We start from the raw sequence: 20,483 nt of genomic DNA, 5'->3' as shown, positions 1-20,483 counted from the left end.
TTCCTCCATTGTTCTCTCCTTCCTATCTCCCTGTCCCTTCCTCTGTCTTTGGATAACAGAAGTACGTATGCAAGAGAGTTCCAGGCTACCATTAATTGATTTTTTGTAACCTATAACCTATCATCGGCCTTAACAAGGTCTCAGACAATGATGCATGTTGCCTCGAGTAATAACTTTTTTTCTGTTAGGAAATAAAATGAAGAACTAGGCAATGTTGTCCCCTAGTAACATCAAGCAATGGTGGGTGTGTCAGCTGGGCCATACTATGGTACCTCCACCTGTCCGTTTGTGTGTAGGCGTGTATTTATAGAGGAACTTGTAACTTGTAAGACATGTTTTTATGGACTTACGGTCAAGTCCACCTAGATAATGCAGATAGTTGCAAACAGTTGCTGTGAGGCGTGTCTTCTTGGCAAAAAGCAACATTTTGTTCCTGAATCCTGCTTGTGTTGGGGGGGGGCGGGCGAGAAGAGCACATGCCAATACATGAACAGACAGGCTTAAAATAGACACTCATTCATCCACACGCACCACACACATTCACATTTCAAGTCAAATGTCGGCCATTACGCTTAAATCAAAGCAGCCATTCGATGTGAGAGATTTCTAGAGGCCTGTTCTAGTGTAAGAGAAGTCCTAGCAGGCTGAGGTAGTAAAGGCTGGAACAGCGAGGAAAACCAGCTCACAGGAGGAATACGAGGATTGTGTTTCACTGTTCCAATTTCTCTGTCATGGGGGGAGGATTAGCTTTTCTTTTTTTCTTGGTATCTGTTGGGGATTAATTTACAGTGGCAGCCAGTAACTGAAGCTTCACTGTAACATGCGTCTCTAAACAAGGTGTCCGTTTGTGTTAAAGGCGATGCTCCCTCGCTCACTCTCGGCGGGTGTTTACTTCAACGTTCCCAGGGGCGAGTGGGAGCAGTTGACCTCCCCCAGCAGTGAAGGGGTTAAGCGTCAGGAATGATTGAGGTGTTGGTCGCACGCAGGCTGCTCAGCGTACTGCTGCAGCAGATTTTCTCCTTTTCTTCAGCTTTCCTTCACTCTCTTTCCCTCTGGGTTATTGTTTTTTGTCCATGCTCTGCCCTTTTCACACTCCTCACACTTCAGTGTCGTTGTTGGTTTCTTCAGTTGACCAGTACAGCTATTTTCATCTTAAAGTGTGATCCAGTACACCATTTCATTTCATATTTCACCTATGAAATTGTTAAAATGGTTTCAGAAATGTAGAGCTAGGGAGGCTGTTTTCTTCTCAGTGGCCTGCATGTCCCTCCACACATTCCTCTGTCTTCACCATTCATTCTCTGCAACTCTTCTCTCTGTTAACCTCTCTCTTCCCTCGCTCTCTACCTTTTGTTTCCCTCTCTGCCCCTGTGTTATGTGGGTGGGTAAGGTGTAGCGGGGGCTGCTGGAAGTAGCCTGAGTAAGAAGGAAATGAACCCAATAAATCAAGCTCTTGTGGCTGTCTCCTGCCTGCCAGGACCTGGTGCCTACCCAGCTTTCTGCAGCTATGTGCATTTACTACGCTGTCCTGCAGGAATCCTAACACCAATTTCAGTGAATGTCATGTTGTTGTTGTGTTTTTTTGTTTTCTTTTACTTAATAAAGGATTAGATGGTCTTTTGTGGGTTGGGAGAGATGTTATGACCTTGGCTGTTCAACAGCCTTTTTCATGCTTTGCGGATTACATCACCATCTAGAGTGTCTTTCAGCGATTCATTGCAGTTTATCAGGGATGTTTGAGAATAAGACGTTCCTCCTAAGAGACCTCTGCCATTTAATTGTTCAGTTTGTTAATTAAAAACAATTCTGATTGAGGTTCTAAGTATGACTGTATGTCAAAGTAAATGTGCTATTTGAAGCTATACTTAAAATAAACAAAAAATTTTACATCGGCTGTATCTGCTTCATCAAATATGACATATCACAGGGAGTCTCATTTTCTGTGCTCAGGAACCACAAACTACAGTCTCATGAATGATTTTGGCATATGAATAGGGACTAAACAAAATGCTTAGAAGTTTAGACTGTTGCCATGGTAATCAAAGTACAAATCACTATTAGAATGCATTTTTGAAATTATTGTTATGATATATGCATTACCACAAAAATCCCAATTGTGGGCCAACAACACTAGCAAGATGTTGTAAAAGTTATTTATCTAAATTAAGTAAATTGGAGTGCCAGAGATCCTGAAGGAAACTGGCATATCGTAAATCTATTAGTTTGGCAAATCACGCAAAAACTCTTTAAGTAACAGCCTAGCTGTCATGCAACAAAAAATGCTGAATGCTAACACGAGTTTGGCGCTGAAGTGCGATTTTTGGGCCTCGGACTGAGCAGCATTTTTCAATCGTGCCGCAAGTTCTGATATGGATTGTGGTCTGGATGCTGACTTGTCCACACCAGGACATTGTTGTTTTTCAGTGTTGGCTTCAAATTTGGGCGAGTGTCTTCTCCCAGGCAGTCATTCTCTTGCGGGGTTTTCCTGCAGTCATGTCACCCACTGCCGTCAGAGGCATGCTGTAGGGATGCGTCTGGGCAGATGCTGCCACGCAGCGTTCGTGCTGACGTGCAGTGTGCAGTTCACACACAACACAGTTTAAAACGATTGCCGGAAACTAAAGCTCGACTTTGGTATCATCAGATCAGAGAAGCTTCTTCGTCCTGTTTCACCCACACGCCTGCTGGTAAACACAAGCCCAGATGTCATGTGAGTTGTTCTCAATAATGCCTTTCTCCGTGCTGCTCTGCCATAAAGCCGAGAATGTTGAAGCAGACGGGGCAATTGGGAGACACTGTATGTAGACATGGGTTGGTATAAGATCTGGGTAAAAAAAAAATATTCCCCTTTTTTTGCAATTGACCAAAATGTATTTTATTTTTAAATACATGTTGAACATTTGGAACATTAGTTAATGTTGTTTGTTAACATATAGAACATTATTGAATATTTTCTTGGAAATTCCCCCCTTATGAATAAATAGTGTTGTAGATGGTGATCTTTTGACTCTACTGTAATGCTCGTGTTGGAGAGAGTTGTTTCTCTGCAGTTTATGCGACCAGGGGCCTTCCACTGCACTTTCCTTTCCTTAGGTTCCTTAGTAAGGATATCTCTATGCACTTGTGGAAGTGAGTGTGGTTCTGTCGGGAAGCGCCGTCCTCTTTAAACTTAGGGAACTATATTTATCTCTTTGTGAATAGTCATTTTAACTTGGGGGCACTGTTCATACCGACAGGATGGTATGACGGGGAATATAAGGGGTTGCGTTGTATGTACTAGGGTTGGGAATCTCTTGTGAGGCTGATACGATCCGCATCTCGATTCACTGTCAACGATCCGATGCATCGAAGATACATATGCAGCAACTACCGTTGGGATACGATTCACAAGCCGATCACGATGCAATGCAATTCAACGCAATGTGATTTGATGCAATACAATGTGATTGGACAATGAATGGTGCTACTCAAATCAATGAGTTTTATTATTTATTAATCAGACCTTTCACAAACGTTTTTCACAAATTCTGTCAAAGTTTTCAGTCTGTTTCAAGTTTACAGTACACACTTGTCATACACCTGGCCTATGCTCATTGCTTAACACTCAGCAGCAGGTACGTTAGCGCACCAGTGAGCACAAACCAATTTTCATATTATGAACAGTAAAGACTTGGTGGTGGTGTTTGAAGCCTTTGTTGTCTGTAACAATGTAAGACTGGATATCTTTACAAATAAAGAAGGATAAAGCGCCGGTTATTGTCTTTGATTGAGTGGAGCTGTTAGCCAGCGGGGTGCGAAAAACGTGCGTCTCTACCCTCCCAGCCATGGAGACCTGTAGCTCCTTTACCTCCCTCCACTTGAGTAGGTAGGCTATGCCACAGTAATACGGTTATATTTTTCTGATGAACATATGCGGAAGGATATTCATTGTCTTCTCTTGAGCAGCACTTTCCAGTAAGGTCTTTGATTTGTTCGGAATGTTCTTTGTCCTCATTACGTTGTTTTTGCTCATAAATTGTATCATTGAAATTTGTTCAACCTTTGAGATACAGGTGTTTTTAACCCTCCCAAAATCTGCATCCCCTGGATTACACACACATGTTCTCCATTTAACTCAGCGTGGGGCTTCTATAAACAATTGTCTGCACCCGTGTTAAACATATAAGCAGCTGGTTACCTTAGCTATTAAATTTTAAATGTGTGCTTGCATCAATTTGTAGAAAATGTTAACACTAAAACTGTCATAAAATCCTAATTACACCCTCTGATATTTGGTATTAAACTAAATTTGAAAAGTTCCAAAATGATTTATACGCACATTAAATCACCGTGCAGTGCTGTTGTAACATTTTCTCCTTTTTTTACTAGGCTCTCCTGACATTTGAAGCTACTAAAATGCATTTGTATATGTAACATTTATGTGAGTTGTAAATATACCAGGCAACCTATAAAGATTTTTATGGTTAAAGTGACAGCAATACAAATTCAACTTACTTATGTGTGCTCAGTAGTAAACAAAATGTGTCTGTAGAAAATGACTTGTGGTTTACTGTGAGGTAACAGTAGGCCACCACTTCCTCTCATGGCTTCCAAGCACCAGAAACTTTCAATGTGACTCGCCCCGGGGTCCCCTCCTCCCGCGCTTGTGTCTGTGTGAAGTGCACCTGCATCGCTTCAGGGATGTGATTTTTCAGCTTTATTGCTCACACCAGTCCTATTTGATGTCTTCACAGCATGTTTAGTGCCACCCTGCCTTTAGTCTTCTTGGACACAAACCTGGCCATGGTTTGTGCTTATGTGCATTTGGGATAATGTGTTAGTTTTGCATCCGAGTGCACACCTGCTCACATGGTCTGTGTTTTTCAGGGACACGCTAAAAGATTTATGCAGCCCCGGAACTCTTAAAGTGTCAGACTGGGACATGTTGCGACTCCTCAGCCGGGACAGCCAAAAGCACCGAGCCCCAGCCTTTGATCAAACAGCTCAGGAGTCGGAACGAGACACTGGCTCACAATGGCAGCCTCTAACATGACATGGTCACATTAATTATACAAACTCACTCATCACAGTAACTCTCAGGCTCTTTATTATCCTAAACCCTCTGTTCACAGCTCCACATGCTCCATGGTGTCATTGTCGTTTTCCGTCTGCTGTTGTCTTGTTAATACAACAGTCTTCCACTGTGGCAGGACACACAACTTCCACTTTGTTGTTCTCATTTGCACAATGAAGCTGTTTAATTGACTGTCAGTCTAAACTTGTGTCGCACTCTTTCTTCTGCCTTGTCCCTCCTGTCAGCCGGTGGCAGAGCCCATCCCCATCTGCAGCTTCTGCTTGGGCACCAAGGAGCAGAACCGCGACAAGAAGCCCGAGGAGCTCATCTCCTGCGCCGACTGTGGCAACAGTGGTGAGTGTGAATTTGTGACCCGTAAGACCTGAACTTCTTCAGAAACCTCCTGGCACCAGACATGGTTTGACATGGTAACACCTTACTATAGGGATGGGAAAATAAATCAAAATTCAATATAATGCGATCCAAAAATATTACGATACATTTCACACAAGCAGTGTATGTGTGTGTATTTCCACCTAAATTTAGGCTTAGTATTTATTTTGTATTCTAAATGGCTGAAAATGAAATATCAGTTCTGAATATTCATACTTTGTCACTGAACTGTTATTATCGAATCGTGGTGATATCGAATCACAAAACCTCATATCGTATATTGAACAGAATTGTGAGATAACTGTACCATCCAATCCCTACCTAACTAGTTTTCTGTTAGACTCTAAAAACACTGCGGAGTGTAATTTAGGGAAGCTGCCCACGCTTAACTTGGTCCTTTGAACTGCTTTTATCTCCGTCATTTCAGCTACATTCATCTCGTACTCTTCCAAGTGACATTTGTTGATCTTCCTCTAAAAACTCAGCTACTTCCAGTGAGTTAGATGTCAACTTGCATTTCCCCTGCCTGCACGGCCTTTTTCCGCAGCTGACATTTTAAAACTGGTCTTACTGCAGCTTCACTCAGCGCTTACTGTGAACTTACATTTACACTTCATTCAGTGTTTACACTTCGTCAGAAAATTCTGCTTCTTTTACAGCTTCCGTTTCAACGGTTATTTTAACCTCTTTGGCCATTTCATTTTTAAAGCCACACATTCAAATGGCTCAACTGTAGGGTTCCAGCTGCAATGGACTTTTTGAAAGTTTTTTTTCTTCTACATTTAGTCTTAATAATAATAATTAAAATTGTTGTGGTGGTATTTTCCTAAGATAATCTGCTTGAACTGATACCTGAGCAATAAGAACACTGATTGAACACATATACTGGTACTAGTATTTGCTCTCAGTCAATTTGAGATATGACAGATTCCCTATTAAATCTTGCTGTCTTAACCAAGAGTAATAGAATTCCCGCTAAGGCCTGACATTGCCTTGTGAAAGCAGAGGACAAATTGTTCTTTCCTCAGCACGTTTCTTTGCCAGACAAGGCTGTCTTGTTTGCCATTCCTCAAACGGAGCAAAAGCACAGCTCTGACAGATTGTCATTTATGTTTGAACACACTCGTTGCAGCCAGGTTTGATTCAGCGAGGGCTTTTAATTCCAAGAGGAGCTTCCCCCCCCTTCCTATGATACAAGTGGGTCACAGCTGTCAGTCAGCAGCCACCAAAGAAAGTCTAACGTTGAATCCACTTGTTTTTTTGTATGCCTGTCTTTCTACCTGTAGGCCACCCGTCCTGTCTCAAGTTCTCCCCAGAGCTCACAACGCGTGTCAAGGCTCTGTGGTGGCAGTGCATCGAATGCAAGACTTGCAGCAGCTGTCAGGATCAAGGAAAGAATGCGGTGAGTGGATGAGAAAATATAATATGGCAGACTGGCAGCCAAACAGCGTCTGTGAACACTCTCCACTCTGCTTAAGTGCCAGATAGAGATGCTGATAGACACATCTTTGGTCTTGGGATTGAGCTATTTTAGTCAGGCTTGGTATGGTTCCACTCCTTTCTCTTACTTGTCAAGTCAGGAATCATTGTTATTCAAATGTTAGTCGGAGGCTTAAGACAAAATGCCCCATATGCTTATCAAGATGCACAATGATGAAATTCATAATATAATGGAAACGATGAAGTTGCGTGGGGTTCATTTTAATTGGCTAATTAAGAAATAAGAATCAGCGGCACTATATTCGACAACATCACACTGACTGACCTGTAGTTGATTTTAATACAGGTACAATTTTGGTCCATTATTTTGTGCTAGTTTTCATGTATGTTTATCATGTACATTATGTCACAATGGAATAAGGCCTGTATAAGAAACAGATCTAGATCCCTTGATAATCATCGTGTATGTCTGTGTTGCACAGGACAATATGTTGTTCTGTGACTCCTGTGACCGGGGTTTCCACATGGAGTGCTGTGATCCTCCTCTAACGCGGATGCCAAAAGGTAAATAAACAGGACTTCCCCTTTAACTCATAACCTGCATTCTTTATTACCCGTTTACAGCACCTCACGAATTCAACTTGTATCCATCTTCCCTCTACAAGAGCACACACGAGTCACACACTACTCTTCTCTATGAGCATCATAGTCACAGTGAAGGATTAAACCATCCATAGAGTTGTTTCCTCCACCTCTTATGGAACACCTAATGCTTCACTGTGAAGCACTAATGTCTCGGATGCATCCCAGGGCACGTTAGTATCTGCACTGAAGCCAATCTTGTCTGATCCACCTCAGTGTACGTGAACCTGTGCTTTTTATTTGTCTCTCAGGCATGTGGATTTGTCAAATCTGCCAACCCAGGAAAAAGGGAAGGACGCTTTTACACGAAAAGGCAGCACAAATCAAACGGCGCTACAGTGCACCACTGGGACGGCCCAAGAACAGGTAGAGAACTGCCTTAAGCTAATGGTGTCTTCCTCAATGTCAGCCCGGTGGAGAGGCACAGCAAGATGGCTTGTTCCTAACGTAACAGCTATGATGTCTAATCTCCAGACTGAGCTTTTTCTTTTACTGCCATTTCTCCTTTCCTATTTTCCTCTCCTTGCCCATGTTATTAGTAGGCCTCTATAAAATCATTGTGTGGGCTTTGTTTGTTTTCCGTTATGTACAGCAGTGTTTCCCAGGTCGAGACCTCACAATTTTAAAGAGAAACCCAATGGTTCCGACAATGAGCAAGCACTTGGCGACTGTGGAGGAGAAAACTCCCCTTCAACAGGAAGAAAGCATTTATAGCAGAACCGGACTCAGTTGCAGTCGGCCATCTGCTGCAAACGGTTGGGTGAGAGGAGAGAAATGGGGGAGAGAGGAGGGGAGAAAGAGGGGGAGAGAAGCGATAATCAACCCTCACCGGCCTGAACCTTCCCCCAGCAGTAAATCCCAGATTGAATCTAATTCTGTGTTTAGCACTGGCAGCCCTGCAACAGTTAATCAATTAATTGATTAGTAATCGACTACTAAATGAATCGCCAAAAACAAAACAAGACATCATCTGGAGGTTTTGGGAAACACGATTGTCATTTTTCACCATTTTATAGACCAAACAATCGATTAATCGAGAAAATATTCTTCAGATTAATCGATAATGAAAATAATCATTTGCAGCCCTGAACACACAAGCTCCATATGCACGGCCCTAGATCTTCCAGTCTTAATCAGACTCCCTACTCTCTCCACAGGCCGGGGCGGCCCTTCAAGAAACTTGGCAGGCGTGGTCGGCGGAAGCGTTCGGCCTCGGCCAACTCATCCTCAAGCTCCTCCTGTGAGGGTTACCCGGGGGACGACCGGCTTCTTTTTTCGATGCGGGACGATGATGACCTCTCACAGAGCAGCCTGCGCTTCAACAACAAGACCAAGGGCCTTATCGACGCCCTCACAAAGTTCTTCACACCGTCACCTGAGGGCCGCAAGGCACGGCAGGAAGTGGTGGACTACTCGCAGCAGTGCCGCATCCGTAAGAAGGCCAGTCGCAAGGGAGAAGGAGATGAAAGGGGGGGTAAGTCTTAGTTTTTTTGCTTTATTTCCAGGTCATCCAAAAGCAGCTGGATGGGGTTTAAGTCTAGAGACTGTGCTGCTCTTCCGTCATGTGAAGCTTCAGCATGGTTCTTCTCTTCTAATGCTTTGGCCACCTATCTTGCTGTAGGATGATGATTTGACATGGAGGAGGAGATTGTTGCTTATGTATTAAGATAAATTGCATTGTAACTTGAAGTGGCCACCTGAAGTTCTTTTGCCGCTGAAGTTTATAAAGAACAAAAACACACCGTGTCAATTGCAAAAGAGTAGACGAGAATCAATGTAGCACAGTAGCTCCATCAGGATTGTTCACTTCAAGTTCCACCAGCACCCATATCTTTGAAGGATGTTCTTATACAGTGGATAATCGGGTACATATAGGTGACTACTGATCTAAAGTTTCTGACAAATCCCCCCCACATAAACACTGGTCTTTAACCCCACCCCCTTTGGTAAATCACCTACTTACTACTACTCCTACCTATAAAATATTGTTTATCAACCTGTGACTGTGTTTAAAGGGGCAGTGAGTGGTTTTGGAGAAATCTTGTCTCTCTCTTTGTTGTTGTTGTGATCTTCCCACTCCGGCCGGGCCGCGAATCCCGGTCCTCGGGTATGGGAGACCACTAGGCCAAAAAGCGCAGCGTTTGTTGCAGTGCACCCGCTAGCACGTCTCTTAAGGTGTCGACAAGTGATGTTTACAAACTGCAACTGCAGTGTTGTTGGTTCAGCCTGCACCATTTGTTTTGTTTTTGATATACGGAGCCTGGGCTGAGCAAAAAACACAGATTCTTTTTTTGCCGCACGCACTAAACAGACAGCTAGCTGACCGTGAGGAAATATTTGCTGATTTTTACAAAACGCATTTTGCTTTAGAATTGCTTACTGCCCTTTAAGTGCCTTATTGCTGTTTACCTTCTGTGGCTGGACCATCATTGTAAAAAAAAAAAAAAATCAGCAGACAAGACATCATGGCACCTTGTCTGTCAATCCTGTCGTCACATTTGCATAAATGACAACTCTGTGTTTCAATCCACAGACAATCAGGAAGGCAGTGACTGGCGTGACGAAGATGAAAAACTGCCGGGCCACGAAAACCTGACGGAAAAAGACATTGAACTGTTCAGACAAATCCAGGAGCTGGCACTGCAGGTAATCAGGCAGAGAGACCAAATAATGAATGCCTTTCAAATTTTGTGGATGGACTGAAATGGGGCACTGGGATGGGAGGCCCTGAAGAGGAGCCAGATTGTAGTGTAAGACAGCATCAGCCGGGTAACCTGGGAGATACCTGTGAGTCTATGACTGTGGCTGCCAGGCTGCAGTCATGGGACGTGATGCTGTGTTAACATTCAGTGTGCAGAGAAGGAGCTGAATTTCATTGGTGAGGGAAATGTGTTCCAAAAGAGCAGAGTCAACAGCAGCCAGGTTGTAAATGGTCACTGGCTCAGATGGGTTCTGTAGGATGTTTGTGGGTGGAAGAGTCAGTGAGCTGTGAGAGACCATTTTTATTTCAGCACTGAAACAAATTAATTTGCCATAGAACAGCTGCCAGGTTTAGCGTGTATATTAAAACCAGCCATTACCATAGATGGAGGGCGCATGGGGCAGACCTGGGTGATTAGAGTAGGATTCAGTGAGGATAAGAGGTTTGGTTTTAGATGACCAGTAGATGCAAGAAACAGGGGGAATTTAATGACAACAGCTTTAGTACAAGGTAATTAAAGTATAGTGTTTTTTTGGAATTTTCTTTGAATTTCACATTATGCTTAGGATAGATGGTAAACCCAACTTCCTTTTTTGAAAGGGCGGGACTGTTCATTGTAACATACCCAGTAGATTATGTGTCAGTCTAAGATTAGGCAGGAGCCTCGTACAATCTAAAGTGAGTGTTGATGTCAGAACCCCCTATGTTTGATGGCGTGAACACTGTTCAGGGCAGCACTAATAATCCTGACCTGACAGGTTAGCCAGTAGATAAAGAGAGTAATCGTAAATTATCCACAATAACGCCCCGTTTCATGGCATAACTGTGGCAGTTGATTGACCCGAGAGTGGGTGTTTGGCCACCGTCATAGAAGTCGTATTAAAAGCACCATCCCAGATCCCGACTGGAACGTCCACACCAGTGTTTTAAGTGTTTGACGCAGGCAGAGTAGTAAGAATTAATGGTGTGTGAAAAGGGCTGATGTGATGATTGAGGCCGAGTAGCAGTGGAATAGAATACGTGATCACCGTAAACGGCAGGCACAGAAGTCCACACCAGTCTGTTCAGATTCTCCTGCAATGCACTTTTACAGCCTAATTTATACCTCTATCGTTAAAGTCTTTCCAGGGATCCACAAGTGAGAAAGGTTGTAGCTTTTGGCCATTTGCCTTTACTACTGATATGTTTATATGCCTGTATGGACATCACACTTTCCCTACTTGCCACACTGGCGTGTAAGGTCTTACTGCCTGATCTGTCTGGTCAGTAACCTGCTAATCCCTCCTGTAGTAAACCTGGAATTGACCTCCCCCTCCCTTTCTTCCTTTGTCTTTGTCGTTCACCCAAACAGAAAGTCGGGGTGACGGGTCCACCAGACCCTCAGATGCGCTGTCCGTCAGTCATTGAATTCGGCAAGTTTGAAATCCAGACGTGGTATTCCTCGCCCTACCCCCAGGAGTACAGCAGGTAAGCTCATGCACCATAATGAAGCACACCGGCGTCATGTACTTAGCTCACAGTCCTGCATGTGGCCGTAGAATTTACCAACAGTATAATGGAGATGAATTATACGGTTGTTTACAGTATTGCCCACTTTGGTTGGTACTCAGCTAGAGCCAAGGAGCCAATTAGAGGCTGATTTGCTAAGGGAGCAGCAATTTGTATGTAACTGCTGAATAAAATATGCATGACTATTCTTGCCAAATCTGCTTTCATTAGTTACAGGAAATTGTGAAAGACACAGAATATTTTTCATTAAATAGACACTAACAGACCCCTTCAGAGCAGAAATGTAAATATTAAAATTTCAACAGTTAAGGAAATATGTTCCGTTCCCTTCCTGATTTCGATTCCTGGACATGGCGTGGCGGCCGATACAGAGTACCAATCTGATACCAGTGCATTTAAAAAACAACAATTTATATAACGTACTTTAACAGCTGTTAACTACCAACCCTGTATGGATGTGATGATTGCTGTCATTGTTGTTAAGTCTGGCTCAGGTTAAACCCTTTGAAAAAGGGAACTTCTTTTATTATCTAGTTTAACAGTCATAACTGCAAAATAAGACAATTATTCAACAATGACTTCCTTTAAAGTGCTGCCACAGCTTATCGAAATAAAAGAGCTTTAAAGTTTAGACCTTTAAAGGTCTAAACTGATATAGACAAAACCCAGTGTGAAATATTGCCGAAAAATTGACATTTCCAGTTGCTTTTGCTCAGGCTACACTACCAGAAATCAATTCTCCTTTTGTTAATCCAAACAGCTGTTGTGCTGTACTAACGCTGGGCAAGTAATGTTTATAGAGTGGCGAAGAAGTGATTTCTGGTAGTGTAACCTTGGCAAAGGCTAACGAATATGTCAGCAATTTGGCAATATTTCAGGCTGGAAAGTTCTGTTTTATGTGGGTGGGACTACTTTAAAGACGTGGTATAGTATTGGAACATGGAATTGTGCATTTGCCAATGGCCGACCCGTCATTTTCGGCAGTATCGGGTGCTTTTTTGATACTGGCATCAACCAACCACAGTTTCTTAAAGCCTGATAACACTTTGTTGCTTTTTTCTTGAGGCAACAGCCCACAACACAAAACTTATACAGCAAAACGATCTTAGGCTACTTTCATGCACTGAAGTCTGGACATGGTCCCAAACTTTGAGTGGGTGTGTTGATGACTGTAAACAAAAAACATTAAGTAATCTGAGTCTCCTGCTGCACCACCCAGATGCCACCGAATGGTCCTTCGGTCATGAACACTGCCGACTGGGATGATCTCCCGCTGCATTCATCATACGTGAACCGCAAAATCTGGAGAATTTCCAGACACAATTTTGCAGACATTCTCCGGAGTTAATGTCTGAAAACAGCTGTAGAACGTTTAGACGAGCAGCAAGTATTTAGGTCTGAGGGGCGGGAAGCAAATAAACTGGAATTTATGAAAAATTAATCAATCTGTAAAATAGTTGCTGATCAACGTTCTGTCAGTCAACTAAACAGTTGATCAGCTGATCCTTTCGACTGAAGCTGTGAGTCTTTAAAACCCTTCGTTCAATTTCCTCCCATCCCTTTTCCCTCTCCAGACTACCCAAGCTCTACCTGTGTGAGTTCTGCCTGCGCTACATGAAGAGTCGTAGCATCCTCTACCAGCACATGAAGAAGTGCAACTGGTTCCACCCCCCTGCCAACGAGATCTACCGGAAGGAAGATGTCTCTGTATTTGAGGTGAGGAACTGTTCAAATGACGGTGATAGTTGAGTGATGGTGGATGACACTTACAGAAGGAGGCAGGCCTCTGGTGAACCTGCAAACCGCTACAACCAAATCTTCCTCCTCAAAATGTCACCTATACCACTTTCACACCAAGATTACCATGAGGACCCGGGTCAACCGGCATTTAATCGGCAATCGGCCACTTTCACACTGCGAGCAGACCGGGGTCTGATGATCGTGTAGTGACAGTTGCCGGCCATAGATGGCGGTAGAGAGCGGTGCGCGCCACAAAACAAAGAAGAAGAACAGCGTAGTAAACAACAGAAAGCATGGTAACCAGTTAGCCGGTGGTCAATGCTACCTTATATCTTGTACATGTCACTCTTTCAAAGTTTACAAACTCAACGCAGTGTTACGAGCCAAGCAGGCCCTTTAAGCAGGTGGTCATATGGGGTTTGAAGTGTGTGTGTGTATGAGAGAAGAAGGTTGGCGCTGCGCGATGTGTTTGTGTACGTAACTGCAGCCACAAGGAGAATGGGCTCCGCACATCATCCATGTTACCCACAGTTTATGGCCACTGTGTAATGACAGACCGCCTGACGAGGTTGAAATAAAGTGCCCCGTTCTGAACCTCATCGATGATCTGGATTGTGTTAGTTGTTACCGCCAACGAGGCCAAAGCTAGGCTAAACGAGCTAGCTACATGCGAAACGTCTCTTTACTGCAGTTGGTGAGGTAACAGCAGTTACCGACGGAGGAGTCGAGCCTTCATGGCCTCCGTCATCGCGCAAATTAGCGGGTTCGCCCGGGTGTGACCTTCACATCAATGCCGATCGGAGATGAAGCCGATTATTACCCGGGTCTATTGCAGAGTCATTTGACCCGGGCTGAATGCCGATTAAACATTTTCACACTGCAGAAAACGGGTGTTAGCGGGTTTAAACGGGTTTTTTGGCCAGTGTGAAAGAGGCTCTAGTGTTCAAACTTCAGCCCTGGTAGTCACCTCAAAATAAACACAGCTGTTACGTGTAGTCTCAGTACAGAGCGATGAATCCTTTCTCAGAAATGTACCAAAACCCATTAATTACTATCAGAGATCATCGGAGGTTAATCTTTCACAATTAAACACTTAACCACCTTCCTTACACCTTCCCGTTTATATTCAGTCTGTTCTTCAGTCAAATTCCTAATGTCAATCGACATCCCTACCTTCCACCGTCGGGAGGAAGGATTAAAAGAATTCCTAATTACAGATTTCCAGTTAAGCCCATCTTCTGGGTCTTGTAGTGCAGCAGCAGATTCAGTGGATTGTTGCCTTCAGGCCATGGCAACTGCAGTTGCTGTTTCCCCGCTCTGCAGTCCATCCTGACTCAGACGAGAGCAGAGATAACTGGCGAGCTGCCAATCTGAACCTCCCTCCCTCTTTCTCTTAAAAGCTCTTTGTTCCTCTCCTCTGCCCTATCTATCTGTCCGGCTCTCTCCGGAGACTCGGCTGAGATCATTGCTTGACACTAACTTCTATTCCATTCACTTTCGCTTCTGCTCCTCGGCTCTCTAACAGCAGATTGAAGACGTACATTTGGACTGTTCCTGTGCCTGAACAAAAATCATTTAGGAAACTTTCTGCCGCTGTTGCTCTAATGTTTCTTCACTAATCCCCATAACAGGTTGATGGGAATGTGAGCACAATCTACTGTCAGAACCTGTGTCTGCTGGCCAAGCTGTTCCTGGACCACAAGACCCTATACTACGACGTGGAGCCCTTCCTTTTCTACGTCCTGACCCAGAACGACAACAAAGGGTGTCACCTCGTCGGCTACTTCTCAAAGGTATGCCTGCGATGCTCCTAACATCATTCCTGTGCCGGGCCCTTCTTCCCACAGCAAAGTTACGTTCAGTTAGAAATTTTGATTTTTTTTTTTTTGTGTTGGCTATAATTATATAAAACTTTTGTAGTCATATTAACCACTGAAAATGGTTTACAGTACAACTCACATTCACATTCATACACTGACGCAAGAGCCTGCATACTGAGGAAGTGGGGATTGAACCGTCAACCTTCTGGTTAGTGGGCAACTGTCTCTACCTCCTGAGCCACAGCCACCCAGCTTTTCTTTCTCTGTTTTCAAGGAATATATACACAGTAGATCTAAATTATAATCACCCTGCACTAACTTAACCGAAACAACTAAACGAACCAAAGTGGAAAGAGAAATGTGTTTACAAGCGTATTTAAAATGCATTGGCATCACTCCACACAGGCACATTTCTATTAACATACCTAAGCGTCTGAGATAAACACTAGGTTCTCTGAGCTCAGTTGATGCTCTCTGGAGTTTGCAGTCGCAGGTGCTCCAATTAACATGCCGCCACACTGCCTAGATACAGCCGTCAGTGAGCATACAGAGAGCCATCTCTCATGTACACCCACGCTGCTCTGTTTTGTGGTTTCATGATCTTTTTCCTGACGGTGGGATGTGTCTCTGTCTCTCCCTCTTTTCCAGGAGAAGCACTGTCAACAGAAATACAACGTATCATGCATCATGATTCTTCCACAGTACCAGCGCAGGGGCTACGGACGCTTTCTCATCGACTTCAGTGAGTGCCTTAAACAAAACCTAGAAACAATGCCAATAGCCGAGAAAAATGTCTTTTGATAGACAAAATTGATCCATTCAAAAATAGACATATATCTTTGTATATCTGAAACATCTAATGGTGTTCTTGGTTTTATTCTTCCCTCCCGCAGGCTACTTACTGTCAAAGCAGGAGGGCCAGCCTGGATCGCCAGAGAAGCCTTTGTCGGACCTAGGTCGGTTGTCCTACATGGCCTACTGGCGCAGTGTCGTGCTGGAATGTCTCCACGAGGTCCGCGACCGGCAGATCACCATACGGCAGCTTAGCAAACTGACGGGGATCTGCCCACAGGACATCACCACCACCCTGCACAGCCTCAACATGCTGGAGCAGCGAGGAGACAGGTCAGAGCCGGCCCAGGACCCAGCATTCATTCAGAGACATATCTCATTATACAGACCCATTAATGGGTTGAAGACACTCCTGTGATTGACACTGTAGTCCACCGTGGCTGGAATTTCTTTCAGATTATTGAAAAGGAGAAACTCAAATTTCACATTGACATTAGTATTCAGACCCTCTGCTATGACATTTGAAATTTGTCAAATATGGTTGGAAACAAGTCCCCAAAAGAGAAGTGGAGAAATCCTTCTGGAGAAGTATGGAACTTTGAAATAGAAAGCGTGTAGGAACTGGGGATGGGCGATATAGCCTAAAAATGATATCACGGTAATTCAGGGAAATTTGTGATAACGATATTTATGACGATAAAGACAAAAGTTCTGAACAACATTTTATTTGTGATTGCAGCGTACAGGCAGCAGCATTTATTAGTGCAAATAAATTGAAGGGCTACTGCACAATATTATCACCTCCTAAGATTTACCACCATTTTAAGTTCAAAATGTAAACCACCAGCAGCAATCCAAACACACCTTCAGTCAAAATGTAGCTAGCTCGTATCAAAACCCAGGCGTTACGTTGATGCGTGACATAGACAGGGAGGTCCTGGCAGATGAATAAAAACCTCCTGGGCCTGGCAAGTGGTCCCGTCCTGTCAGACATGTGGTCTTTGTGTGCTGTCGCTGCCCGGGATGACATGCTGCTCTCGTTTTCAGACATCTTTGAGCTTGTGTCGTTGTTGAGCGCATTCGTGCTAGGGAACTCCAATGCGCCATACGTCATTGCGTCGCTATATCATTGATATTGCGATATCACACTGTTTTTTGTCACCTAAAAAGTTATACCAGTATTATCATGGACCGTATTATATGGCACAAATCCACTGTCAAAAATCCACAAGGAGCTTCAGCTGAAATACAGGGCAGTAAGTAGGTACTTGAACAAAAATGGGCTCCATGGTCAGGTTGACAGGAAAAAAAGCCACAAAAACTGCACCAACATTTTGTTAAATTATTTTGCAATTCTGTGACGCCTTAAAGGGGCAGGAATTGGGCCAAACGATTTGGGGTAAATATCTTATTGAGATTTTTCTGACAAATACTGCGATTTGCGATTATAATTATACACACACACACACACACACACACACACACACACACACACACACACACACACGCTGATGTGTGTGGAGTTCTCACGGAGCCTATGTTAGACATTTTCACACGGAGTAACAGTCGCAAACGACTCTCGTGTGGTACTGTGTTTGCCAGACGGGGCGTCACTACTTTCACTGATTTGTTGGCCTCATCATGTAGCTGCCCGTGGCACCGTAGGCTTTTCAAGCGCTGATACGGGTTGGTGGTGTTGCCTCGGGATGTAGCCACTGAATGCTTTGCACAATACCTTCTATTGTTGCACACCTGTCGGCTCAAACCCGAAATACTCCTGTATCACCGAATTGCAGCTTTTCTTCGGGACTAAATTGTCCAACGTTGCCACTGACAATGTGCCAGCAAAGTGTAAATCCTTGGTCAGATGCGCTGCATTATGACGTATTCTAAATCACGATTTTGATTTGAAAACAATTAATTGTTCAACCCTAGACAGTAAGCGTTTCTAAAGCAATACAGGTTTTGTAAAAATCAGCGAATATCTCCTCACCGGCCGTTAGCTGTCGCTTTTGTGTGTTCACTGAAAAAAAATCTGGGTTTTCAACAAATAGAAAATGCAATTTGTTAACATCGCTCGTCAACACCTGCGCATTTGTCCTAGTGGTTAGTGCATTGAACACCCATACTGTAGGTCGCTGGTTGCGGCCCGGCCAGAGCAGAAAAATCACAAAACCAACAAAGAGATAAAACACGCTTTAGCTAACTGCCCCCTTAAGAGTCTAGTTAGATCACATTAAAACTGAAAGAAATGTGTTTTGCCTGATCACTATCATGTTTTCGTCAAAGAATGGGTCAAGTTACAAATTCCGCCAGTGTATGTCAACTTACGAACCAAAACTGCATGCACACAATACTTCCAGCTGACATTAACACATTGGTGCAGATGCACACACTTTCATGAGATTTATCTTCACTTGTATGTAGTAAACCATGCACACACGGTTCTAATGCGCTTGTTCTCTGGACTTTGTCAGGCTCGTCCTTTTGCGAAGGGACAAGCTGGTGAGTAGTCACATGACTCGACTCAAGGCCCGGCCGCGGCAGCTGGATGTCGACCCAGAGTGTCTCCGCTGGACGCCCGTCATTGTAACCAACACCGTGGTCTCCGATGATGACGAGGAGGAGGATGAAGAACCAGAGAAAGACAACCACAAGGAGGTAACTGCAAAGGCGATATGCTTTAAATGGCGATTACAGGTTGATCCACCTATTGTTATAGATTTCTTATTTACTTTATTTCACTTTATCTGTAAATAGATCAAACCAAGTCACAAGCTCCCTCCAATGTCCTGGCACATGCGCCAGTGTAAGAAGAGGGAGGAGGAGGACGACGACGAGGACGACGACGGGGAAGAGGAAAGGAAGAGCTTCTTGGGGTTTCCCCTTAGCCAAAGCTCGCCAGCTGCCCCTCCCGTCCGCTGTCCACCCCCTGTCCAAGAACCTCCAAGACCCCCTCCCCCAACAAATGGAGAACGCAGACCACGGGGGCGCCCACCCAAAAACTGGCCTTGGGGCAAGGTGAAGGACAGCGCGCGGGTGGGACGGCCTCCTAAGATCCGGCTCATGGCGGATGAGGATGATGAAGATGAGGAGAGAACACAGGGAGGAAAAACCACAGGCTCTTCCAGCAGCCCCCCTTCCCTTTTCTCCCTGAACAGACAAGAGTCCACCACCTTTCACTCACTGGACATGGCCAGGCACCCCTCCATAACCCCCACAAGAAGAGGGCGGCCCCCAAGGAAAAAGAGAGGCCCAAAGCCCAGACTGACTGAGGGGCATGGAGAGGGGTTGGCACCGCTCCCTGTGGTGTCCAGGTTAAATGATTCTCCGCCCATCAGGAAGAGCTGCTTCAGTGAAAGCAGTGAAGAAGAGGACGATGATGACGATGACGAAGATGATGACGACATGAGGGCATGCTCCCCACCCATCCTCACCAAACCTGCCATGGGGCTCAAATGCAAGGTAGGAATGAATCTGTGTTTATATTTATTGATACAGTAAAAATCTCAAAATGAATGTTTCAAAAAAGAATAACTGATTCCTCATCCTTCAGACTAAAATCTGAAACCTGAATAGATGTTCATTCTGTTGTTTTTGGCATAGGATTTATGCCCAACCAATAAAATCTGCTCTAATCTTCTTGATCTCAGTATGTCTTTCAAAGGCACATCTAATTTTCTACCCCGTTTCGACCTAGAAGCCCCTGAGGAAACGTCGCTTTCGCCAGCGCAGCCACCCTCACAGCAGCGTGGTTACGGAGACCATTTCTGAGACCACAGAGGTGTTGGACGAGCCCTTTGTAGACTCTGACTCCGAGAGGCCTATGCCAAGGTTGGAGGAGGAGACGCCGCTAGGTCACCCGCTGCGCCGTTACCCCCCAGCCCGCTCTGCTATGAGGTTGTCAGACCCTGCACCCAAAAGAGGCCGACCCTCCAACCTCTCAGATTCAGAGGAAGACGGTGAGCAGACAGGGTTTTGATGAGTCATTCCATACCTAGGTCCTCCCAGGTCATGTTTTTTTTAGTAAAAACTAAAATTGGATTTATGTAACCAAAAATAATTTTAAAATTGAAAAATTAGAAAGATTTGCCATTACGGTGGGATAAACGTTATTTTCCCAAGGGGAAAGTTATACTGGGCTCCAAGCCACAGCATCATGTAACATACAGTACAAAATTCTCAACTTCAAATATTTTAAAAAAAATGAGTATCATTCTTAAATGTTTTTAGCACCTAAACGTAAAATAGTATCCAGGCAAATTAAGATAAAACTTTTTTGTTTTTCAAAAAAGGGACAAATGTCTCACTCATTTTTCTATGCAGATCATTTTTAGATATGAAAAATGGCTGTTGATTATGTTTCAACTCCTTTTCAGTGAAAAATAAACAA

General features: G+C 44.1%; 1 protein-coding gene across 4 annotated transcripts in view; it reads left to right on the top strand.

Moving 5' to 3' along the window:
- Positions 1–20,483, top strand: part of kat6a (K(lysine) acetyltransferase 6A) — a 35,325-nt gene that overhangs the window by 8,917 nt on the left and 5,925 nt on the right. For 3 of the 4 annotated variants that reach the window (XM_035639134.2, XM_047330776.1, XM_047330775.1), the window contains exons 3-16: positions 5,299–5,407; positions 6,733–6,848; positions 7,369–7,450; positions 7,780–7,894; positions 8,686–9,002; positions 10,062–10,174; positions 11,581–11,696; positions 13,313–13,454; positions 15,110–15,271; positions 15,947–16,040; positions 16,192–16,423; positions 18,568–18,751; positions 18,851–19,555; positions 19,791–20,052. In XM_035639134.2, coding sequence (XP_035495027.2) covers positions 5,299–5,407; positions 6,733–6,848; positions 7,369–7,450; positions 7,780–7,894; positions 8,686–9,002; positions 10,062–10,174; positions 11,581–11,696; positions 13,313–13,454; positions 15,110–15,271; positions 15,947–16,040; positions 16,192–16,423; positions 18,568–18,751; positions 18,851–19,555; positions 19,791–20,052 — 2,749 coding nt within the window. The remainder of the gene's footprint in view (positions 1–5,298; positions 5,408–6,732; positions 6,849–7,368; positions 7,451–7,779; positions 7,895–8,685; positions 9,003–10,061; positions 10,175–11,580; positions 11,697–13,312; positions 13,455–15,109; positions 15,272–15,946; positions 16,041–16,191; positions 16,424–18,567; positions 18,752–18,850; positions 19,556–19,790; positions 20,053–20,483) is intronic. The other variant, XM_047330777.1, reaches the window with a different exon arrangement.

This window comes from Scophthalmus maximus, chromosome 3 (assembly GCF_022379125.1).
Source record: "Scophthalmus maximus strain ysfricsl-2021 chromosome 3, ASM2237912v1, whole genome shotgun sequence".
Lineage (NCBI taxonomy): Eukaryota > Metazoa > Chordata > Actinopteri > Pleuronectiformes > Scophthalmidae > Scophthalmus > Scophthalmus maximus.
Note: the sequence above shows the minus strand (reverse complement) of the source record. Positions and strands in the feature narration are given on the sequence as shown.